The sequence below is a fragment of the Pan paniscus genome, chromosome 10 (assembly GCF_029289425.2).
Source record: "Pan paniscus chromosome 10, NHGRI_mPanPan1-v2.0_pri, whole genome shotgun sequence".
In the NCBI taxonomy this organism is placed as follows: domain Eukaryota; kingdom Metazoa; phylum Chordata; class Mammalia; order Primates; family Hominidae; genus Pan; species Pan paniscus.
In genome coordinates, this window is record NC_073259.2 from 45,391,604 (window position 1) to 45,416,270 (window position 24,667).

The 24,667-nt window shown below is 55.0% G+C and overlaps 2 protein-coding genes across 8 annotated transcripts in view; one reads left to right on the top strand and one right to left on the bottom strand.

Annotated features, from left to right (window-relative positions):
• Positions 1–23,736, top strand: ADCY6 (adenylate cyclase 6). Of its 7 annotated transcripts, none has more exons than XM_034935954.4 (22): positions 1–114; positions 6,529–7,396; positions 11,665–11,814; positions 12,186–12,307; positions 12,401–12,512; positions 12,691–12,818; positions 13,336–13,494; positions 13,572–13,713; positions 13,831–13,959; positions 14,224–14,249; positions 14,472–14,619; positions 14,868–14,965; positions 15,144–15,231; positions 15,404–15,520; positions 15,824–15,982; positions 16,275–16,453; positions 17,379–17,414; positions 17,498–17,627; positions 17,949–18,212; positions 18,952–19,156; positions 20,871–20,995; positions 21,216–23,736. In XM_034935954.4, the coding sequence occupies exons 2-22, from the start codon at positions 6,533–6,535 to the stop codon at positions 21,339–21,341; spliced, it is 3,507 nt and encodes a 1,168-aa protein (XP_034791845.1). In that variant the 5' UTR covers positions 1–114; positions 6,529–6,532; the 3' UTR covers positions 21,342–23,736. The 7 variants fall into 7 exon arrangements, with proteins under 7 accessions (XP_034791845.1, XP_034791844.1, XP_057155447.1 ...); XM_034935953.3 differs by having other exon boundaries at positions 51–114; positions 22,425–23,736; XM_057299464.2 differs by lacking the exon at positions 1–114 and adding an exon at positions 899–1,075.
• The window catches only part of SPMIP11 (sperm microtubule inner protein 11), a 39,879-nt gene continuing 38,504 nt past the window's right edge, over positions 23,293–24,667 (bottom strand). The window contains exon 4 of the mRNA XM_003825804.2: positions 23,293–24,323. Within this exon, the coding sequence (XP_003825852.1) occupies positions 24,275–24,323 (49 nt within the window). The 3' untranslated portion in view covers positions 23,293–24,274. The remainder of the gene's footprint in view (positions 24,324–24,667) is intronic.

Sequence of the window (24,667 nt, forward strand, 5' to 3'; positions counted from 1 at the left end):
CAGTTTCTCAGTTCGTGCACTTAGCAATGCACCCCAGTAGCCCCTCCAACCCCCAGCAGAGAAGCACAGCCCTTTGGGTAAAAGATGCCTGGGGGTGAGGCTGCAAGTTGGCAGGTGCGGGGAAGGGGCTCCCAGAGAGTAGGGCGGGGGGTTGTGGGGGCGGCAGGGAGAGTGCCCCTTCCCTGGGTCCCTCCACTGGGCCCCGAGGTTCGCCTCGGGGCCGCTGCCCCAGAGGCTGGGGGGAAGAGGAAAGAAGTGGTGTGCGGGCAAGCAGGCCGCACACACCTGGCGCCTTGTGGAATGAGAGCTTAATTAATTATTAAACTGAGTTCCCGCGGGAGGGCGCAGGGCCGTGACAGGCAGGGCGGGAATGGCTAGGTGGGGGCTGGGGCTGGGGCTGGGGCAGGGGCAGGGGCAGGGAGGAAGTGGGGATGAAGAGTGGGCGCGGGGCGCCGGCCCAACCCCTGGGACCCTGACAGGAAGGAAGGCGACCCTCGGTGGGCGGGGCGGGGGATGTAGCCGTGAGGGGTGGGTTTGCGGGCGCGCTCGGGGACCCCCGGGGTGAGGGCGGGAGAGGAATGCCGGAGGAGGCGGCCGGGGTGAAGGGAAGGGGACCGGGCTGCGAGGTCCCCTCCCCGCGGGGTCTTGATCCCAGAACAGTAGCTGCTTGTCTTCCCAGGACTGGGGGAGGAAGCGGCCGGAGGAGAGGAGGGGGCGCGCGGAGGGAGGGGTCCCATTATTTGGCCTCCTCCGCCCCTACCCCGCTGCTAGGAAGGGGAGTGGGCAACTCGGCCCCCACTTCTGGGGAGGGGGAGGGGGATGCCCAGACAAAAGGAGCTTGTGCCTTTAAGGCGGGGAGTCCGGGAGCCAGCGGGGAGGGGACTTCTGGATCCGGGGTAGAGGGCGGCTGCGCTGGACAGCTCGGGAGGGGGCGAGGGCCGGGCGGACGGCGGACGGCGGGCGGGACGGCCAGGACGCGCGGGCTCGGAGGACCGCGGGACGGCCGGCCGGCCGGCCGGAGCCCGCGGGGGCGGCGGGGCGGGGGCCCAGGGCAGGCGCGGAGCCGGGCCGGCAGGTGAGCGCGCTGAGGGCTGGGGGAAGTGGCCGCTCGGGCTCCCGGTGCGCCGGGATTGGAACGCACCCGAGCGGCTCTCGACAAGAGTTTGTGGGTGGGGGCGCCGAAGCCTGGGACGGGTCGTCTCGGCAGTGTTGCCCGAGAGAGTTGGGGTTGGCAAAGGGAAGTCATGGAGGCAGTGGGATCGAGGACTCCTAGGTCCGGCGCTCGCCACCCCCGTCGCCCGCCGCCTGCCTCCCTCCACGGGGCGAGTTCCAGGCTGGCCCGGAGGCCAGGAGGATCTGGCACGTACTGGGGGAGGGGCTGGCCTGAGTTTTTTGCTGCGGGGCTGTGGGGTGTCTCCGAGTTTGGGGGAGATTCCATTTAGGGGAGAGGAACCGGCCTGGGCAGAGGGAGGGATGCCCTCTGTCTGCGGGAGTCCCTCTCCTTCCCCTCACCCCAAACCTTGGGAATGAAAGGGGTGGGGTCGGCTCCCCACATCCTCCAAGGCCTGCCGCAGGGTGGGCAGGGGAGCTGACTTTATTCAAAGCAGACTCTGGGGCTCGACTGAAAGGCTAGAGGTGGAATCAGGCGTGGGAGCCTCTTTGCCCATATCCTCCCCTTACCAGATTACCCCTGTGAGCTGGAGGGACCTGGTGGGGGTTGCATAGTAAAGGGTGATGTGGGAGCCCTCTGTAATCTTTAGGGAGAGTGAGGACTGGGGATGGGAGAAGGCGGCAGCGGGCACTGGACCGACAGATACAGGCCCTGGGTACGCTCCTCTACATCTGGAAAGGCCCAGAATTGAAGAATTGAGGCCCACGTCCGAGTATGGTGGGTGGTGCTGGCACTGCTGGGCCCCGCCTGGGCAGTGCCTCTTACCATGAACTTTCTGAAGTCGTTTTTAATCCCCTGGAGCCTCCTTTTGCCAAGGAGGGCAGGGGCAGATGGGCCCTGGGGATGGGATAGACAGGAGGTGGCCAGGAAGGCTTGGCAAGGCAGTGGGCAGAGCCATCCTTAGGGCTGGGCCTTGGCCTTGGCTGGTTCCAAACTCTGGTCTCAGCCTGATCAGGGTTTGGGAGGGACTTGAGGTCTGGGAGGCACTGAGCCTGGGCCTGCCAGGCTGAATGGGACATGGCTGTGGCTGTGGGAGCCGGTGGTATGAAGAACAGCAGATCTGTGAGAGTGCAAATGGACCAACACTCAGGGGAGGAGAAGGTCAGAGGCACAAGGCTTAGGAGCCTGACTCTGGGGAGGAGGGAGGTGGTCTGTGCTCCCAGGGCTCATAGTGATGGGTTGCTGGACAAAGTGGGTTGGGGGACCATATAGAGAAATTTTGTGGCTTGGAACAGTGCTCTACCCTGTTCCCTGCCATACCAGTCTGGCATGGGGTGCCAGAAATGTTGGGAGGCCGGCAAGTTCTGCGGGATGGGCAGTGCCTGGAGTGGAGCCCAGGGTGGGATGGTTGCAGTTGGTTGGACAATTACATAGCTCTGAAGCTAACCCCTTGGGGGGGTCAGAGTGTTCCTGGGAGGGTCATGCATTCTCCTGGATAGCATTTGCCCCTTTCTCTGTGAGTACGAGCCAGATGCTAGGATGTGTTTCCAGGGGGCTTGGAACATGGCCAGAAACTAGTCCTTTGGGAACAGGTCCGGGCCAGTGGTGGTCGGGGGGGGGGGTGTGTGGGGGGAGATAAGAACAGGGAAGGGGACTGGTGAATGAAGGAGGCTGAAGCAAAATGTTGTGGGTGGTGGATGGTGGTGGGAAACCTGCTCACTCTGGGCACTGTTTCCAGCAGCTCTGGGGACTGACAGCCAAGGACACAGCGACTGATAGAACCAGGCATCTGACTGGCTAGAAAGACGTGTGCTCTTGCTCATGATTTTCTCGTCTTTCCATCTCTTGACGCTGACAGAGGTTTGGGTTTAAAGTGTTGTAGAGTGAGGAGAAGAACTAATATTTTTCAAGTGTGTACTTCTTGACAGGCATTATTAGATTCTTTCCTGAGGACCATTATCATTTCCATTTTGCAGATGAAGGTACTGACACAGAGAGGTTAAATAACTTGCCCAAGGCAGTGCGGCTAGCAAATAATCACGCTAAGGTTTGGAACCCTGGTCTCATGCCAAAGATCATGCTTCTAATGAAGTATTTTGAAGAGCAAGGCTTTCTTTGGTGACCTTTTCCAAATGCCAGCCTGACCAAAAGTCTTGTATTCCTGATCTGTCCTTCCAGATGGTGCTGTTGGTGATGTTAAGAGGTTGAAGGGGCCAGGCATGGTGGCTCATGCCTATACTCCCAGCACTTTGGGAGGCCGAGACAGGCAGATCACCTGAGGTTAGGAGTTCGAGACCAGCCTGGCCAACATGGTTAAACCCTGTCTGTACTAAAAATACAAAATTTAGCCGGGTGTGGTGGTAGGTGCCTGTAATCTCAGCTATGGGGAAGCCGAGGCAGAATTGCTTGAACCCAGGAGGCAGAGGTTGCAGTGAGCTGAGATTGTGCCACTGCACTCCAGCCTAGGTGGGGCAGAGTGAGACTCCGTCTTAAACCAAAAAACAAAAGGAGGTTGAAGGACATGCTGCTCTGTGGGATATAGGAGAAGGGGTGCCGACAGAACTTGGCTGAGGGTGACCCAGGGATGGGAGGTTTGGGATATGCAGAGAATTCCCCAGCCTGCCTTCTGCTTGTGGGTCCCTGGGTGTCTGCTTCAAGCGCTGCCCATCTGGCTTGAGCTCTCATTCTATGGCCACCTGGGGCAAGTGCTGAGTATTCCTCCATCCTGTCCCCGAGTGAGTACAAATGTCAGTGCTGCTAACTCAGCAGGTTTAATTACAAGGGACCCCTCAGGGTACTCTGTGAGCATAGAGCAGTGTGGCCCTGGTGGGGACACAGGCATGCATGGATGACAGTGCTTTCAGCCTCATCTTATTCTGACCTGGGCTCAGCCAGGAGTCACATTAAAGGTATCATCATGGAGTCCTCCCACCTCAGTTCATGACATTTCCTCCAGGAAATGTGGGATCTGGGACTGATTTGGTTACCATGATCTCTATAACTTGGGCCAGCCATATAAAACTGCCATGGACCTCAGTTTTTGTTTATATATATTTTTCCTTTCAAATTTGTCTTGTGCCCCAGGGGGCAACAGGACCAGTTTCTCAGGGTTTTGGTGAAGATCAGATGGAATTAGGGATGTGAAAAGATCTTGAACAGTTTAAAGCATAGAGAAAGTGCATGGAGTATCATTCGTCCATCCATCCAGTCATCCATCTACTCAATGAACATTTATTATTATTATTTTATTTTTTGAGATGGAGTTTCGCTCTTATTGCCCAAGCTGGAGTGCAATGGTGTGATCTCAGCTCACTGCAACCTCTGCCTCCTGGATTCAAGCGATTCTCTCACCTCAGCCTCCCGAATAGCTGGGATTACAGGCATGCGCCACCATGCCTGGCTAATTTTGTATTTTTAGTAGAAATGGGGTTTCACCATGTTGGTCAGGCTGGTCTTGAACTCCTGACCTCAGGTGATCCACTCACCTCGGCTTCTCAAAGTGCTGGGATTACAAGTGTGGGCCACCATACCTGGCCTCAATGAACACTTGTTTAGGTCCTTCTAAGGGTTGTGGATACAGCAGTGAGCACAGCAGGTCAAAATCCTTGCCTTCATAAGGCTGACATTCCAGTCAGGAGAGACAGAAAATGAACACATAAGAAAAATATATAGAATGGCAGTTGCTGATTAGAGCTATGGAGAAAAAGCATAAAGCTGGGAAAAAGATAGAGAGCTCCAGGAAAGGGGGTTGCTATTTTAATAGGGTGGTCAGAGAGAGCCTCACTGATAAGGGGACATTTGGGATGTGACCTGGAGGAGCTCTTGTTCCAGACAGAGGGAACAGCAGGCACTGAGGTCCCAGGCTGGCCTGTGTGGGGTGTGTTGGGAAACAGCAAAGAGGTTCTTGTGACTGGGGTGCAGTGAGGAAGCTGAAGAGCCTTAGGATTATCACTGTTAGCTGGTGGCAGATCATGAGGTCAGGAGATCGAGACCATCCTAGCTAACACAGTGAAACCCCATCTCTACTAAAAAATAGAAAAAATTACCCGGGCATGGTGGCAGGCGCCTGTAGTCCCAGCTATTCGGGAGGCTGAATGGTGTGAACCCGGGAGGCGGAGCTTGCAGTGAGCCAAGATCGTGCCACTGCACTCCAGCCTGGGTGACAGAGTGAGACTCCGTCTCAAAAAAAAAAAAAACTCCAGATTTTTTCTTCTGCTTCTGTTGAGAAAAATCAGATCGGGACCCACTGGGACCCAGTGGCAACAGTCTACAGCTGCTGGGTGGTGCCTGCCCCATGCACAGGGTGTGAACTCTTTTCCTCCCAGTTCTGAACCATAAGCTGCTTCACTCATTGACTTGGGCACTTGAGTTTGTGACCACCAACGAACAGTGCCTTTTAGGGAAATTTTCAAGTATACTGGCTTTGGGGTCAGACAACCTGGTTTAGAATCGTGGTTCTCTCACTTATGTGGCTGCTGGATCTTTGGGCAACTCTTTCTTCTTTTCTTTTCTTTGTATTTTATTTTATTTTATTTCCCTCCCTTCCCTCCCTTCCTTCCCTCTCTCCCTCCCTCCCTCCTTTTTTCCTTCCTTCCTTTTTTTTTTTTTTTTTTTTCAGGCTATGGCTATTGCCCAGGCTAGAGTTCAGTGGTGCACAATCCTGGCTCACTGCAGCCTCCACCGCCAGGGCCCAAGCAATCCTCCTGCCTTAGCCTCCTGAATGGCCCGGTCTATAGGTGCATACCACCACACCAGGCTAATTTTTTTTTTTTTTGAGATGCAGTCTCACTCTGTCACCCAGGCTGGAGTGCAATGGCGCGATCTTTGCTCACTGCAACCTCTGCCACCTGGGTTCAAGCAATTCTCCTGCCTCAGCTCCTGAGTAGCTGGGATTACAGGTGCCCGCCACCACGCCCGGCTAATTTTTGTATTTTTAGTAGAGACGAGGTTTCACCATCTTGGCCAGGCTGGTCTTGAACTCCTGACCTTGTGATCTACCTGCCAGGGCCTCCCAAAGTGCTGGGATTACGGACGTGAGCCACCACGCCTGGCCCAGGCTAATTTTTTAAAATTTTAATAGAGGCAGGGTCTTGCTGTATTGCCCAGGTTGCTCTCACATTCCTAGCCTTAAGCCATCCTCCTATCTCGGCCTCACAAAGTGCTGGGATTACAGGTGTAAGCCGCTGTGCCTGGTTTTGGGCAAGTTTCTTGTCCTGACTGTGTCTTGGGTTCTCACCTGTTGATTGGGGATACCCTTGTTGCCTACCTCCAAGTAATTGTATGAGGATGAAACTCATAGCTTGTCAGTGGGAAGTGCTTAGGTAATGAGCTACTAGTGGTGGCAGTGGCTGTGATGGTGGTATTAATACCACTCCTACTGGATGGTCTCTAATACTATCTCCTTCCTTCCCTACCAGCAACATGTCATGGTTTAGTGGCCTCCTGGTCCCTAAAGTGGATGAACGGAAAACAGCCTGGGGTGAACGCAATGGGCAGAAGCGTTCGCGGCGCCGTGGCACTCGGGCAGGTGGCTTCTGCACGCCCCGCTATATGAGCTGCCTCCGGGATGCAGAGCCACCCAGCCCCACCCCTGCGGGCCCCCCTCGGTGCCCCTGGCAGGATGACGCCTTCATCCGGAGGGGCGGCCCAGGCAAGGGCAAGGAGCTGGGGCTGCGGGCAGTGGCCCTGGGCTTCGAGGATACCGAGGTGACAACGACAGCGGGCGGGACGGCTGAGGTGGCGCCCGACGCGGTGCCCAGGAGTGGGCGATCCTGCTGGCGCCGTCTGGTGCAGGTGTTCCAGTCGAAGCAGTTCCGTTCGGCCAAGCTGGAGCGCCTGTACCAGCGGTACTTCTTCCAGATGAACCAGAGCAGCCTGACGCTGCTGATGGCGGTGCTGGTGCTGCTCACAGCGGTGCTGCTGGCTTTCCACGCCGCACCCGCCCGCCCTCACCCTGCCTATGTGGCACTGTTGGCCTGTGCCGCCGCCCTGTTCGTGGGGCTCATGGTGGTGTGTAACCGGCATAGCTTCCGCCAGGACTCCATGTGGGTGGTGAGCTACGTGGTGCTGGGCATCCTGGCGGCAGTGCAGGTCGGGGGCGCTCTCGCAGCAGACCCGCGCAGCCCCTCTGCGGGCCTCTGGTGCCCTGTGTTCTTTGTCTACATCGCCTACACGCTCCTCCCCATCCGCATGCGGGCTGCCGTCCTCAGCGGCCTGGGCCTCTCCACCTTGCATTTGATCTTGGCCTGGCAACTTAACCGTGGTGATGCCTTCCTCTGGAAGCAGGTAGGTGGCCAGGGAGGTAGGGATGGAGGGCAGCAGGTGGGGAATTTCTCACCTCATAAGCAGCTGGGGGCTTAGTGAGGAAGGGCGGGTGAGTCATGGGTGGAAGCTGGGTGCAGGGATGTCTGGCTGTATCTGGGAGGAGGAGCAGGAGGTGGGAGGCTAGGGTTGAGGGGTCTGCCTCCATGTGGGATCTGGGGTAGAGGGCACTGCTGAGGGGAGGGAGGGCCCCAGGACCCAAGCCTGAACTCTGTCACCATGGGCCCCAGTCTCCGGCTCTTTAGCCCGCTGAAACAGTGCAGTCTGTAGAGACAGAATGTGGGGCTGAAAAGGCAGTGCAGGCTGTGTCCAGGCCTTAGCATCTCAGCAGGCAAGTTGACACCAGAGACTGAGGCGCTGGTGCTATCCCTGAAGAGCAGCTCTAGGTGGTGATCTGGAGGTATAGAGCAGGTTTTGGATGTTGTCAGCAAGAGAGGAGTCCCCTCTTTCCTGGACCAAGGCCACTTCTGGGAGGACAGGGAAGGTGAAGAGCTGGGGTCAGTTCTCTCTGGGCTGGATGTGGTTTGAATGGGGTTGGACTGTTGAAGAGAGGAGCGTTAAGTCTGATCGTATCCCACCTTCCCCATGCTGGGCACCAGGGACCTGGGTGCCTTTCCTTGAGGTTCTCTGTCCATGCCTGTTGCTGCCTCCAGGCTCCACGTGTGTGTGAGGTGGGATTCCGCGGCTCCGTGTGGAGTGGCTGTAGGCTGACCTGCTTATCCAGTGGGCTGTATTCTTTTCTGTGGGATCTTAGACAACTAGCCTCACCTCTCCCAGCCTTAGTTTCCCAGTCTGCAAAGCTGGAATAAAAATAGCATCTAGCTCATGTTGCTGTTGGGGCCCCACCCTTTCCTAGAGTGGAGTAGAACCCGACTGGGCAGTGTTCACACCTGGGGGCAGGGAGGTGTGGGGAGTGCTGGAAGGCATGGTACCCAGTGAAGGGGTTTCTGGGAAGTCCCTTTCAGAGAGACGTTAGTTTGTGGATCTGCCATCTCCTGTTACCCCCCTGCCCAGGGAGCAGAGGCCAGGGTCCTTCAGGCGCTGCTGTAGGCACAGCCCCGCCATCAGCACAGCGCCTTGGTCCTCCACTGGACCCTAACTAGAGAGTGCTGTCTTGCTCAAGGTTTTGAAGGCTTGTGGCCTGTTGCCCACCCTGCCTCAGGCACAGAGAGGAAGTTGCCTGGGGATCCCAGGGTGAGAAGCTAGGTTCTCTGGCATGATGCCCTTCTCCACCCAGCCTGTGCTGCAGAACAGAACTTACCTGTTTTTTTTGTGGTTTTTTTTTTTTTTTTTTTGAGACGGAGTCTTGCTCTGTCGTTAGGCTGGAGTGGTGCAGTGGCGCGATCTCAGCTCACTGCAACCTCCGCCTCCCAGGTTCAAGCGATTCTCCTGCCTCAGCCTCCTGAGTAGCTGGGACTACAGGAGCGCGCCACCATGCCCAGCTAATTTTTGTATTTTTAGTAGAGACAAGTTTCACCATGTTGGCCAGGATGGTCTCGATCTCTTGACCTCATGATCCACCCGCCTTGGCCTCCCAAAGTGCTGGGATTACAAGCGTGAGCCACAGCACCCGGCCAGAATGCCAGAACGTACCTTTTTAAAAGTAACTTTATAGCCCGTTTGTTTGTGGAGCACGTGCCCTTAGGGCACTGTCAGACATCTTAAAGGGCCAGGTCCTTCCGCCCCAAAGCTTCTCTTCCAGGGTGGCTCTCAACCAGGGCTTTATGGCTGGACTGCCCTCCTGGGGAAGGAGCTTAGAGGTGGTGTCTCCTTTCCCCCTTCCTCTCTGGCCAGGCATGGGCTGGGTGGGCATCTGTTCCCTGCTCTCGACTGGCATGGTGCCCAGAGCCAGGCCCAGTGCCTGACTGGGGAGGTGCAGTCCCAGGGAGGCCAGGACTGTGCCCGTCTCCCCAGGAGTGTCTGGCTACAGCCTCATGTAGTGGATCTCGATAGGCACATTCTTGGGGCAGTGGCGAAATTCACTGCTGCCCCTGTGCCAGTCCTTGGGGCCAGGGCTGCCCATACAACTTCCTCTGGGCTGAGAAACATTCCCTGTGCCCATTTGGGTATGTGGGTTTCTAGACAGGTGGGGTTTGTGGCCTCCTTCCTTGTCTACTTGGGCAGCCCCTTCCCAGATCCACCCCTACTCACAATCACAGGAAGGAGACTTTGTCCCCTACCGACCCACTCATTTAGACATACTGAACAGTGTCACCCAGTGACCCAGGCCCAGCTTGGAGTCTCCTCCGGTCCCCTGGCATCCATTTTTTCTCACAGTCAGATAGGGATGTGTGTGTACGGAGTTATTTCAGTCTCGTCCCCCTTCCCCTTCCCTCCACCGTGACTCACATTTTCCTCTTGGGCTCCTGGGGCCAGGAAGGGAAGTTGCCTGGTTTGCCCCCCTTCCCTTCTCCCCCACTGGGGGCTATTCTTAGAAACCCCCAAGGGAGATAGTGTGCCCCTCTCTTCACCCCTGCTGCTGGGAGGGGGAGCTCAGCCTAGTTGATCCTGGGCCTGTGAGCTGGACTGGGAAGGGAAGCTAGGAGGCCCATCCCAGAGGCTGGAGCTGGAAATGGCTAGGGGTGAGCCAGGCCTCCCCCTCAGTTTTACCCAAGAGGAAACTGAGGTCCCAAAGTTTAAGTGACCTGCCCAATTTTGCAGGACTAGTTCTAGTTCAAGTTAGAGCCCAGAACCTCTGGCTTCCAGGAAGTGCTTCTGCTGTTTCTCTCCCTTCTCCTTAAACCAGAACCCTGCCCCATCCAACTCTGGGGTGGAGCCGCAAGCTTCAGGTTAATTCCTGAGTTTCCAGAATCACTGAGGCCAGCTTCCCTTAGACTTGCTCTCTAGCCAGTGCTGCTGATGATGATTGGGGGCTGAACATTCCTAGGGTGGGGCCCTAGGCCTAGGGCCTGGCAGGGCTGAGTGTCAGAGGGAGTTATACCTTGAGGGGTGGCCAGGCATGGTGGACCCCATCTCCAATTAGGGGACATCCTTTGTATCAGTAGAATTGATGACTCTCAAGCCAGGGCTCTGAGGTTGGGCTTGAGAGCTTGACTCAGTAGAGTGAGTAGGAATCTTGGAAACCTGGAATGCACTACAAAGTATGGAATGCAGTAGATAGATAGTAGGATTAGGACACAGGATTTGGAATCTGATTGTCCTGGGTTCAAGTCTCACACTAGCCACTAACAGCTGTGTGATCTTGGGGAAGTTACTTGGCCTCTCTGTGCCTCATTCCCTTACCTTTAAAATGGGATATTGTTACCTATTTCACAGAGTTTTAAGAAATGTGTTAGGGGCCAGGTGCGGTGGATCATGCCTGTAATCCATGCCCGTAAGCACTTTGGGAAGCCGAGGTGGGCGGATCACTTGAGGTCAGGAGTTCAAGACCAGCCTGACCAACATGGTGAAACCCCGTCTCTACTAAAAAAATATACAAAAATTAGCCAGTCATGGTGGCAGGTGGCTGTAATCCCAGCTACTCTGGAGGCTGAGGCAGGAGAATCGCTTGAACTGGGAGGCGGAGGTTGTAGTGAGCCGAGATCAGGCCACTGCACTCCAGTCTGGGTGACAGAGCAAGGCTCTGTCAAAAAAAAAAAAAAAAAAAAAAAAAGAAATGTGTTAGTCAGTGTATAGAAGACACCTACAGAATCCTGGCACATGGTAGGCAGCCAACAAACTAGCTACCATAATAATAATGACAATGGTGATTATTGTTACTAAGTTATGTCAAGTCAGGGAGAGGCTTTAGAGATCTTCTCATTCTTCCTCTTTGGGTTATAGATGAGCAAACCCAAGAGAGAGGAGGTGACTTGTCCTGGGTCACTCACAGGAGGATGTAGAGCTCAGGTCTCCTGGGTGCTGTCCTTAAGGAGGAGCACCTGCAAAAGGAGCAGCGTTTGTCTTGTGTGTGGGGTGTTTGAGGAGCAGGAGATACAGGGTGCTGGGGCTGGGCCCCATGACTTATCTGGCCCCAGTTGGTCTTCTGCTTCCAGAAGCTGTGAAGAGATCTCATTTCTAGTCATGGAGGATTCAGGCAGTTGGCTGGGATCTGGGGTCCTGTGGGTAATGGGAGAGATATATTGCAGGGGTGGCAGTAGCTTGGGGACAGACAGGGTGCAGGACCCTGGCTTCCTTCCTCAGAGAACCTAGCAAGTTGTGTGAATGTGTGTGTGTGTTTGGGGGGGCAGGCAGAGGAGATGGTCACCGTCTGCCTCTGCCACCTCCTGCAGCTCGGTGCCAATGTGCTGCTGTTCCTCTGCACCAACGTCATTGGCATCTGCACACACTATCCAGCAGAGGTGTCTCAGCGCCAGGCCTTTCAGGAGACCCGCGGTTACATCCAGGCCCGGCTCCACCTGCAGCATGAGAATCGGCAGCAGGTGGGGCTGCTCCCCGTGACCAGGGCCTGCCCCCACCTTACCCCCAAATAACTTGCACATTGGATCTGCTGCCTTGTCCAGTTCCGTGCAGCACAGTGTGATGGTTCCCCTGGGTTGTGCGTCACAGAGGCCCTGTGATACTGGGGTTTTGTCCTGTCCAAGGGAAGGAGGGCGTAGACAGGAGCACATCTGGGGGCTCAATGGAGGGTGGTCAGAGGGGGCTCTGATGGGGGAAGGTCAGGCCACAGTCCAGAAGGGAAGGTCAGGTCTTCAGAGAAGTCTAGGAGGGCTCTGGTGATGTGGAGAGACCAGGAGGGATTGCAATGTGAGGCCAAGAGTATAGTGATGCCCTGTTGGAACCACTGGGCTAGGAGCGGCTGCTGCTGTCGGTATTGCCCCAGCACGTTGCCATGGAGATGAAAGAAGACATCAACACAAAAAAAGAAGACATGATGTTCCACAAGATCTACATACAGAAGCATGACAATGTCAGGTAGGGTGAGGGTAGGAGGATGCCCAGCAGGGCGGGGGGTCTGGAAGTCTTTGAGGGCTATGTGTTCTGTTCATCCTCTGCTGTCATCTACAGCATCCTGTTTGCAGACATTGAGGGCTTCACCAGCCTGGCATCCCAGTGCACCGCGCAGGAGCTGGTCATGACCCTGAATGAGCTCTTTGCCCGGTTTGACAAGCTGGCTGCGGTGAGGGTGCTGGGCCTTGGGATTGGGCCTGGGTGTTGACCGTGGTGAGAGCATAGCTTTGCTGGCAGCAGCTGGGGATTTGAGGGCAGATAGATTGTGCATGGAGGGTGGTGGGCCATGCAGGCTGGGTGGGCAAGAGAGTAAAGGTTACCCTTCCCTCCAACTCCTTCCCATTCAGGAGAATCACTGCCTGAGGATCAAGATCTTGGGGGACTGTTACTACTGTGTGTCAGGGCTGCCGGAGGCCCGGGCCGACCATGCCCACTGCTGTGTGGAGATGGGGGTAGACATGATCGAGGCCATCTCGTAAGCAGTGCCCCATTCCTAGGCTTCCTGGAATTGCGGGTGCCCCAGACTGCTCCTACTTTTTGATGAGACCTCAGGAGATTTCCTCAGTTTTGGCTTTCTCTGTCTTTGAGGTCTGTCTGTCACTGGGAAGGGGAATCTTTCTCCAACCTGTGCAAAGACCCATGTGGACCCCTAGACTCCCAGCCAGCCGAGATGGGGCCGGGAGAGCCTATGCAGTAGGGGAGTTGGGCTAGAGGGAATGCCATCTGTGCAGGCCAGAGGGGATAACAGTGATTCCTCTTCTCCTAGCTCAGTTCCATAAGATGCTGCTGGGCCCCTGCTGTTGAACACAGCCTTAACATTTGTCCTTGAGCCCCATGCAGCCTTCTGCTCATGTCCAACCAAGGCTGTGCTCCCGTCCCCTGCATCTGGGTCTGTCCTTGCCTGCTGGGCCCTGAGAGGAGTGAAGGGCCTGGGTTGTGGGCTGGGGGAGGGGAAGACTGCCAGGAGCTGATCTGGGGCTGCATCCTCCCAGGCTGGTACGTGAGGTGACAGGTGTGAATGTGAACATGCGCGTGGGCATCCACAGCGGGCGCGTGCACTGCGGCGTCCTTGGCTTGCGGAAATGGCAGTTCGATGTGTGGTCCAATGATGTGACCCTGGCCAACCACATGGAGGCAGGAGGCCGGGCTGGGTGAGTAGGGGGGTCCAGGTGGGGGGGATGGGGGCAAGGTGGGAGAGCCAGGGTCTCACCCTCTTGGCCACATACAGCCGCATCCACATCACTCGGGCAACACTGCAGTACCTGAACGGGGACTACGAGGTGGAGCCAGGCCGTGGTGGCGAGCGCAACGCGTACCTCAAGGAGCAGCACATTGAGACTTTCCTCATCCTGGGCGCCAGCCAGAAACGGGTCAGGGCCAGGGCAGGGCTGGGGGCAGGGGAGCAAGAAGAGGGACAAATGGGGAGGAGCAGGCCAAGGCCTCCTCTGGGCCCCTCTTCTGAGCCTGTACCCATGCTGCCCGCACAGAAAGAGGAGAAGGCCATGCTGGCCAAGCTGCAGCGGACTCGGGCCAACTCCATGGAAGGGCTGATGCCGCGCTGGGTGCCTGATCGTGCCTTCTCCCGGACCAAGGACTCCAAGGCCTTCCGCCAGATGGTGAGGGGCCCTCAGCACCAGACCTAGGGCCTCATTTTCTTAGCTCCCTCAATACCCTGTCCCTGACCCTGTCCTTTCTTGTGACTGCCATTTCCATGTATGCTTTCTGGTATTGGGGCAGTGAGAAGATTTCATCTCGGGTCCCAGTGCCCCCAGAGGATATGACGGGGACACCCTCAGCACAGTGTTGGGGTGGGGGAAGGAGCTGCAGAGATGAAGGTTGTTGGCCCTTCACCTCACTCCACACTCTGTCCCTTTCTCCAGGGCATTGATGATTCCAGCAAAGACAAGTAAGTCAGGTTACTGAGGAGGGAGAAGGCACTTGCACCCTGGGATGGGGCTGGGGGGAGCCGAGATCCTCCTTTTCCCTGACCTTAGGAGTGTTGTGTGGGAGCAGGAGCCACCCCCCTGGCTCTCCCTCCCTCCCTCAGGTGCTGTCCATACCTTTCCTTTCATTGTTTCTCACATGGCCATGCCCATGCATCTGGTGAAACCATGTCTCCTGCCCTCAGCCGGGGCACCCAAGATGCCCTGAACCCTGAGGATGAGGTGGATGAGTTCCTGAGCCGTGCCATCGATGCCCGCAGCATTGATCAGCTGCGGAAGGACCATGTGCGCCGGTTTCTGCTCACCTTCCAGAGAGAGGATCTTGAGAAGAAGGTTTGAGGGATACAGGGCAGAAGGACAAGGGCTGGGGGAGGGGCAGGTCGCAGCAGGGAAGGCTGAGCACAGGTGAGGGCACAGGTGTTTCTGGGGAATGGAGAAGGGACCACAGAGCAGGGTGGGGATTTCATCAGTTGAGCCAAATGCATCTCCTCCCTGTTGAGACCCCTGGTAGTGCCCTGTCCTTGCTGTCCCTGCCTTCCTTAGGGAGGGCCCAGCACTCAGCTCAGCCTCCTCTCCCTCAGTACTCCCGGAAGGTGGATCCCCGCTTCGGAGCCTACGTTGCCTGTGCCCTGTTGGTCTTCTGCTTCATCTGCTTCATCCAGCTTCTCATCTTCCCACAGTGAGAGCCCTGCCTTTCCTCTCTTAGCTTCTCTCTTCACCACTTCCCAGAAGCTTCCTAAATACCCACACAAGCCCACAATCCCTGGAGCCTGCATCCCTGCTTGTTCCCGAGGGTGGGACAAGAATGCCCAGATCTTCCAGAATTAAATGATTTTTCTGGCCCTGTTCTGCCCCAGCTCCACCCTGATGCTTGGGATCTATGCCAGCATCTTCCTGCTGCTGCTAATCGCCGTGCTGATCTGTGCCGTGTACTCCTGTGGTTCTGTACGTAAGGGGATTTCTGAGGCTGTTGGGGAGGGCAGGCTGGACTCCAGACAGGGAGGAGGTCACATGGGGAGAGGGAGAAGGCCATGCCTCTTCCACTGGGCCCCATCCCTGGTTGCCATTCCTCCTTGGCTGATACAACCTTCAACTCTTGGTCTCTTGATGCCTCTAGCTGTTCCCTAAGGCCCTGCAACGTCTGTCCCGCAGCATTGTCCGCTCACGGGCACATAGCACCGCAGTTGGCATCTTTTCCGTCCTGCTTGTGTTTACTTCTGCCATTGCCAACATGGTAAGGGTCCAGTGGGAATTCTCCCACCTCTGCTCTGTGCCAAGCACTGTCCTGGACACTGGGAGTACAGAGGAGAAAAGGACATATTTTCTGCCCTCAGGGAGCCCCCTCCCAGAATAGGGGAAGGTTAACTCTGGTTCTCCTTCCTTGTTCTCCCAACCTCTTGTCATCCCTGAGTGAGTACTAAGGCCCATGGGGTATAAGGTACCTGGGCATAGCCCAGGTTAGGGTACATGGCTTCACCAGGTACCTTGCAACCCTTTCCCTCCTTGGTTACCCTGATATACCCCTCCACTTTTGCAGTTCACCTGTAACCACACCCCCATACGGACCTGTGCAGCCCGGATGCTGAATTTAACACCTGCTGACATCACTGCCTGCCACCTGCAGCAGCTCAATTACTCTCTGGGCCTGGATGCTCCCCTGTGTGAGGGCACCATGCCCACCTGCAGCTTTCCTGAGGTGTTCGAGCACTGCTTAGGCGGTGGGGGGGCTGTCCTGGCACAGACATTGGCCCTTCTGTGCCAGGCCTGGTGATGGGCGCTGGGGACCCAGGAACTCACCAGAGTCTCCCACACTAGGAGCAACCAGGGGCCCTGGTGTGTTGTAGGGGCTGGGCATGGAAGGTGGAGGATATGGGGGTTTGAGGGGTGTGGCAGGAAGGTTAGGTCAGGCAGGAGAGTGCAGGGCTCTCCCTGCCCAAGGGTGCTGTGGCCTCTGCCTTCACCCAACGCTGCCTCTGCCACCCCCACAGTACTTCATCGGGAACATGCTGCTGAGTCTCTTGGCCAGCTCTGTCTTCCTACACATCAGCAGCATCGGGAAGTTGGCCATGATCTTTGTCTTGGGGCTCATCTATTTGGTGCTGCTTCTGCTGGGTCCCCCAGCCACCATCTTTGACAACTATGACCTACTGCTTGGCGTCCATGGCTTGTGAGTTTATTCTCAGGTCCTTTAATACCCCAGGAGCTTCCCTCACCTTGCTAGGTCACTGTGAGCCTCTCTGGTGCCCATGCCCCTTGTGCCTTGGAATGCCACAACTCCCCTGTGGGGGAAAGGGAGGAGATGGAGGAGCTCCCAGCATGTGACCCCAAATAGTTACCCCCAAGGAAACCCTAGTCCTGGGAAATCCTTGTGTCTTTGGGCTAGACATTAAAAAAAAAAATTCCCTCTTATATTTGCATGGTGCTTTCACATCCACCATCTTAACCACCCATAGGACATACAGCTGCTTGGTGGCAGGGCTCTGGTTAGGAACCAAAGCTTCTGATTCCTGCTTGGGGGCTTTGCCTGGGACACCACACTGGCTTTTCCTCTGCAAAACCCCATTCCTTTGATATGTGGCCATAGCTTGTTGTAGTAGAAAAAGCCTCTGGTGTCTGCTGGGTTTGAATCCCTGCTCTGCTGCTCATTAGCTGTGTGACTTTAGACAGGTGAGTTAGCTTCTCCGAGCCTCAATTTCTTCATCTGTAAAATGGCAATGTCACCTAAATCACAGGGTAGTTGTAAAGATTATAGTAACTAACATTTATGGAAGGCTGACTATATGGCAGGCACTGTGCTAAGCCTTTTACATACATTATTTAGATCTGATCCCTGTTGTACTGATGAGGAAGGAGGCTTAGAGAGTTAAGCGACTTGTCTCAGGTCACATAGCTGGTAAGTAGAGGAGTCTCTAAGAGCAGAGGTTTTCTTAACCTCTACTCTTAATGAGTTAATTAATGTAAGTAAAAGCCCTGGCCCAATGCCTGACTTACAGTATGTGCTCAGTAAATGCAGTCTCTTGTCTCCCCTTCCATGTGCCCACCCAGCAATCCAGGAAGCACTGATGACTTTGTCTCTTCTATCTTCTTACCAGGGCCTCTTCCAATGAGACCTTTGATGGGCTGGACTGGTAAGTGAGGGCTCCGAGGCAGCAAAGGGTAGAGCCATTAGATGCCTCCTTCAGACACCAAGCATGTCTCTGCTTATCCTTAGTCCAGCTGCAGGGAGGGTGGCCCTCAAATATATGACCCCTGTGATTCTGCTGGTGTTTGCGCTGGCGCTGTATCTGCATGCTCAGCAGGTGGAGTCGACTGCCCGCCTAGACTTCCTCTGGAAACTACAGGTGACTGTGTGGGCCTTTGGGGGAAGAGGAGGAACCTAGGGGCGGAGCCTGGGCCAGGCCAGAAATGTATCTCGTGCTAGCTGGCTAAGGCTCAGGCCGTACCTAGGCCCACCCTGGTTCCATTCCTTCTCTGTGCCCATCCCTTACTCCCTGCCCCATCCTCTACCTGCCGCCTTTACCCCTTTGCCTGTTCTTTAGGCCTCATCTGTCTGGGCCTTTCTTCCTCTATGTGATTCCCTCTGATCCCCACTTCCAAGCCTTGGCCACCACACCTACCCCTTGTGAATGTCGGGCAATGGGTGATGGGTGTGGTGTCCGCAGGCAACAGGGGAGAAGGAGGAGATGGAGGAGCTACAGGCATACAACCGGAGGCTGCTGCATAACATTCTGCCCAAGGACGTGGCGGCCCACTTCCTGGCCCGGGAGCGCCGCAATGATGAACTCTACTATCAGTCGTGTGAGTGTGTGGCTGTTATGTTTGCCTCCATTGCCAACTTCTCTGAGTTCTATGTGGAGCTAGAGGCAAACAATGAGGGTGTCGAGTGCCTGCGGCTGCTCAACGAGATCATCGCTGACTTTGATGAGGTACTTTTCCAGTTGGCTGGTGGTGGCAGAGAATGGGGGGTACTTGGAGACCAGGGACTGGAATGGGTGAGTGGAACTGGGAAGAGAAAGAGAGATTTGATGGGACCCAGAGTCATCAGGGGTAAGGGTATGCACAGTGGAGGCAGAGGCAAGAACCCATGAAGGTGTCAGAGGCAGCAAGGGGGTCAGCCCTAGTGGGGCAGGGTCATCACTGTTGGGGAGCAGGGGAGGACTTGATCTGTAGGGGGATAGGATAGGTACCAGGTGGATGTCACTGAAGAAGAAGGCAATAGTCTGTGAACAGAACCTCATGAGACCAACCAAGCAAGATGGTCCTCTGAATAGAGAAAATTGAAGCAAAATGTGAGGTAGTGTCCTGAACATCCAGATCAGGAATGGGCTGTTCACTGTTCTGGAGGGAAGTCACTTGCTCACTCTGGGACTCAGTATCCCAAAAGGTAAGGATTGGAGAAATTGCTTAATATTGCACTTGTGGGTCTGTGTTCTGTGAATGAGCTACTGGAGGGACCTTCTGAAGCTGTATGCCCAAGTCCTGCCTGGAGTCCTAGGCTGCCTGTTTTCCCAGCTCCTCAGTCTTACACTGATAGCAGCAGCTGGAAGGGGGCTCTTGAGACAGGGAAGTGGGGAAGGCAGCCAAGGCGTGGCAAGAAATGAGTGTTGGGGCAGGGCTGGGTCTGGGGTCTTTGCCTTGACAGCCAGGTCTCCTTGTGTTGTTCAGATTATCAGCGAGGAGCGGTTCCGGCAGCTGGAAAAGATCAAGACGATTGGTAGCACCTACATGGCTGCCTCAGGGCTGAACGCCAGCACCTACGATCAGGTGGGCCGCTCCCACATCACTGCCCTGGCTGACTACGCCATGCGGCTCATGGAGCAGATGAAGCACATCAATGAGCACTCCTTCAACAATTTCCAGATGAAGATTGGTAAGAGGGCTTTGTTGCTTGGCAGGTTTTCCCAGGACTTTTTCCGGGTGAAGCTGGGATTATAGGCTGGGGATGGGATCACAGATTTCCCATCAGGGCTCCTGTGGGGTTTTCTTCCCTCTGACCTCCTATATCAAGTCTGATATTAAGAACAGAGATCATTAGGCACTGTCCTATAAATTTTTAAGCATATTTTAATCCTGATATTATTATCGCCTTTCATTGGATAGAGACTGACTCTCAGAGAGATTAAATAACTTGCCCAAGGTCAAACAACTAGTAAGTGGCAGAGCTGGGATTAAAAATCAGGTTTATATAAACTTGAATACTTCTGTCCTTATCTGTGACCAGTCCAATAAGAGGTATTTCCTCTCAAATGAACTGGTGGATGGGAGTGGTTAATAGCATGGCTACTAGAGATGGACTATGTGGTTTGAATTCTGGCTGCTCCATTTACTGGCTTATTTGAGAAGTCTTCTAACTTCTCTAAGCTTCAGTTACCTTATCTATAAAATGGGGATAATAATACCTACCTTTTAGAGGTGTTGAAAGGATGAAGCCATGCCGGGCGCGGTGGATCATGCCTGTAATCCCAGCACTTTGGGAAGCCGAGGTGGGCAGATCATGAGGTCGGGAGTTCAAGACCAGCCTGACCAACATAGTGAAACCCCTTTTCTACTAAAAACCAAAACAAAACAAAACAAAAATCAGGCCGGGCGCAGTGGCTCACGCCTGTAATCCCAGCACTTTGGGAGTCCGAGGCAGGCGGATCACGAGGTCAAGAGATCGAGACCATCCTGACGAACACGGTGAAATTCCGTCTCTACTAAAAATACAAAAAATTAGCCAGGTGTGGTGGTGGGCGCCTGTAGTCCCAGCTACTCGGGAGGCTGAGGCAGGAGAATGGTGTGAACCCGGGAGGCGGAGCTTGCAGTGAGCTGAGATGGTGCCACTGCACTCCAGCCTGGGTGACAGAGCGAGACTCCGTCCCCCGCCAAAAAAAAAAAACAAAAATTAGTTGGGTGTGGTGATACATGTCTGTAATCCCAGCTACTCGGGAGGCTGAGGCAGGAGAATCTCTTGAACCTGGGAGGCAGAGGTTGCAGTGAGCTGAGATTGTGCCACTGCACTCCATCCTGGGCAACAGAGCAAGACTCCATCTCAAAAAAAAAAAAAAAAAGAAAAGAAAGGATGAAGCCAGGTAAAATGCTTACTAGAGTGGTTGACATGGAATAGGCATTCAGGAGATTACTGTTATAGCATGGCTGTCTTGACTCAGGGGAGCTCCTAAACTGAGGTGCTCAGGTCTTTGGGTATTTTTATTTGTTTTTTGGGTTTGTTTTTTTTTTTTTTTTTTTGAGACGGGGATTTGCTCTGTACCAGGCTAGAGTGCCGTGGCACAATCACAGCTCACTGTAGCCTCAAATCCCAGGCTCAATCAATCAATCTATTCTCCCACCTCAGCCTCCTAAGTAGCTGGGACTACAGGCATGTACCACCATTGTCCAGCTAATTTTTGTATTTTTTTTTTGTAAAGATAGGGTTTCACCATGTTGGCCAGGCTCGTCTTGAACTAGATTGTTCTTTACAACCAGGAGACTTGTCCTTTTTCCATTTTTTTCTCTGGGTCCTTCTACCGGTGCCAGGAGGTGGGATGACTCCCTGGGTTTACCCTGGAGCATCCGCTAGTCTCTTGCTGTTCTCTCCACCTCAGGGCTGAACATGGGCCCAGTCGTGGCAGGTGTCATCGGGGCTCGGAAGCCACAGTATGACATCTGGGGGAACACAGTGAATGTCTCTAGTCGTATGGACAGCACGGGGGTCCCCGACCGAATCCAGGTGAGGGGGATATGAGCAGGGGCTGGGAGGAACATGGGCCCGGAGGGCTTCCACAGGTGTCTCTGCAGTCTGCTAGGACAGGGGTAGGGTGGCTAGTGTTCTGTGTATGGTGGGGCAGGGGTTGGGGGAAGGGAGCTAGCCTGACTAGAGAACCCCTGGGCCCCTGCAAATGCAGCAGGAAGGATTCCAGGCTAAGCGGGCTCCCCTCCCACTCCCCCAGGTGACCACGGACCTGTACCAGGTTCTAGCTGCCAAGGGCTACCAGCTGGAGTGTCGAGGGGTGGTCAAGGTGAAGGGCAAGGGGGAGATGACCACCTACTTCCTCAATGGGGGCCCCAGCAGTTAACAGGGCCCAGCCACAAATTCAGCTGAAGGGACCAAGGTGGGCATTGAGTGGACTCTGTGCTCACTGGGTGGAGCTGTGGCAGGGGGCACTGAGCCTCCAGACCCTGCTAACCACAAAAGGGAACATCCCAGCAGGCTGTGCTTGGGTCATGCTCGTCTGCCCTCAAGCTGGAAAACAAGGGGCTACCTACCAAGAGGATTATGCAAGTGACTTTCTTTCTTACTTGGGGTAGGGCTGTTCCCTCTCCAATCTTCCAGCCTTTGGGAGCAGGGGAGGGGTCAGTAGCAGAAGCAGAGGGAGGCCTCTTGCCTGAGGGATTAAAATGGCAGCTTGCCATGCCTACCCTTCCCTGTCTGTCTGGGCAGCAGGTTCAGGGCTGAGCCCTTCTTTTCCCTCTTTTTTCCTGGGAATATTTTGTACAATATTTTGTACAAAGACAGGCATGAGGAGTGCCTATTCCATGCTTGCCTTTGCAATACCTGCATCCCCAGCACTGGTCCTGGGCACTTCCCCACCCCAGCCAGGTGTCCCTCCTATGCACAGAGCAGAGGAGGGAGAAGCTCTGGGGAGCCAGCTTTGGCCATATTTCAGGAGAATGTTTCCATGTGCCAAATCTTAGTCCCATGATCTGTCCCCAAAGGGGAACAAAGGGACCTCTGACAGCTTAGATTTAGCCCCAGTTCCTGCACGCTCCAGGGAACGGGGTGTCTGGCCTCACTGGTACTGTGAAAAATGCTCAGAGAGCAAGCCTGTGTGTGGGGATGTCAGGTCAGGAGCTGGAAGTTCACCTGCAGGTGCCAAAGAGCAGGCTGGCCAGGGCTGGGGCAGTGCCAGACTCTGATCTGAGGACCCCGTCGGGGTCCAGATCAGGTCACTCTGCCCCAGTGCTCTCTTGCTGTCTGCTGGCAAGGGGGCATGGAGCATCTCTTCCTCTTCTGTTGCCAAATAGAAAAGGGTCAGGGCATGGAGAAAGATGACCCTGATCCCAAACCTGCCCTCCCAAGTCTCTGGTGTTGGGGAGGGCCTGTGTGTTTGTGTAACTGTGTGTGCATGTTGGTCTTTGTGTGCATATCTGTTTTCCAGGTCTATGTGAGTCCTTGTGCTCCTGCTCCTCAGCTCTCCACCCCAGGTTGCCTCTCTCCTGTGGGCCTCTGTCTTCTGGGAATAAAGCAGGGTTTTATTTCAGGGGATGTAGAGAGATGCCCAGGTTGCACAGGAGTGGGATGGGGTGTGGTAGCAAAAGGAGGGAGAGGAGTCCTTTTTGTGCCAAATCCCTAAGTGCCGTTTGGGGGCCATGTGTGCAGCATGACTCTCCCTGTCTGTGGCAGGGACCCAAGCGCTTGCTTAAGCCCCAGTGCTCCATGCCAGCACTTGAACTGTCTGGGGTTTGATGGACAGAGGCTGAGGAATTTCCTGGCTTCCCCAGATAGTGTCCTGGGACATGGTATGCTTTGGGGCTGGGGTAGCATGGAATCCCTCTGAGGACCTGGATACTGGTACTACGGGGTGGGGAAGAGGAACCTTAAACTTGGCTTTCCCCAGCCTTCAGCCTGAGTCTAGCATGTTTCTAGCTCCCCAGCCCCTTGTGAAGCCTTGAGGGCTGGCAGAAGGGTTAGGAGGTTGAACTCTAGATTCCCTTCCTGTCTTTGCCTTCCTTTTACCCCTTTCCCTGCAACCTCCTTGACTCTGGCCTGAATTTGTTGGTGCCTCAGTTTCTCTGTCTGTACCTATTTAAGCCAAAGGCACTAGCCTGAATTTTGCTTGAAGATCACTTTGTCTTGGAAATGACTAGAGAGGCAGAGGAGAAGGGTTTCCAGAGTTGCTAGGTTTGGGAGTGGAAGGGGCAGGCAGTGCACTTGCCCCTCCTCATGCCCCTTCTGACACCAGCTCCCTGTGGAGGCCTGGTTTCTGGGTAATGCCTCCCTTGGGCATCTTCATGCATCAACCAAATGGGCCATCAGGTACTTTATTAGTCATGGCAGAAGGAGGGGAAAAGACTTGTTTTCCAGACAGAAAATCTACTCCCCTGTCCCCAGCCATATCCCTGGATAGGAAGGGATAGGAAGAGACTACTTGGTGCCATGGGGTAGGGGTGAGGGTATAAGTAGATCAGAGTGGGAAGACCTCAGCCTTGGGTGGCTTGTCTCTGCTTCTTGCCAGGTGGGAGGGCCTGTCCACACCCTGGCTCCCCGTACCACAGTGCCAGCCATGCCCTTCCCCTGGGCTACCATTGTCCCTTTCCTCACCCAGTTGGTAGAGGAGTCAGGAGGTGGGAGGCCGTGGGCTTTGGTTTTATAATGTAACCACTGTGGGGGTGGGGGAGGATGGTGAACCATGTATTTCAGTGAAATATTTAATATATTTAAATATCAATAAAATCAAACTCTTTGTAAAATTCTCTGTTCTCTGTAGCTGTTCTGGGCCCTGGGTGGGTCAGAAGTGACAGAGCCTGGTGTAGGAGGCGACCTCCTGCCCCAGGGCTCCGTGGGCCTCTTGTCTGTGGTCAGAGGACTTCCTGTGGCTTTCTCCCTGCTAAGGAGAAGCTGCAGTATCTTCAGAGTGTGACTACTCAAGGCCTTTCAGCATCATGAGCTCCAGTGTGTGCCTTCCCAGATTTGTGTGTGACCCCTGCCATGCATGAGGCCTGCGGTTCTTTCCAGTGCCTTGGCCCCTCACAGACCTCTCACTCCAAGGTCTGGCTTATTCAGGAATCTCCCACACACCAGCTCTCACAACAATCTGGACACTGGAATCACTCCCACCCTGACCCCACAGCTCCCCCCGTGCACACAAGCAACTTTTAGTCCAGTCTGTTTACTGTGCTTTCTCCATCTCCTCCTCCCATTAGTCAGCCATCGGAACTGGGAAACCTCCTTCTTTCCCCCTCTGCACTCTTGCCACAATTCATCTTGTCTTTCTGCAGCCATATCTTCTTAATACAGACTGAAGGTCCTGTCACTGAGAATAGAGTGATCCATAAACCTGGAAAGAAGAGATTCAGAGAGAGATTCAGCCAGGCCAGTCTGGAGAGCAGGAGATCCTTAAAAATAGCTCCCAAGAGGCTGGGCACGGTGGCTCACGCCTGTAATCCCAGCACTTTGGGAGGCCCTGGCGGGTGGATCACAAGGTTAGGAGTTCAAGACCAGCCTGGCCAAGATGGTGAAACCTCGTCTCTACTAAAAATACAAAAATTAGCCGGTCGCGGTGGCGGGTGCCTGTAATCCCAGCTACTCAGGAGCTAATGCAGGAGAATTGCTTGAACCTGGGTGGCAGAGGCTACTGCCAATGGATGGTGATTTGAGGGGTGGAGAGGTAGCGATGAAGGC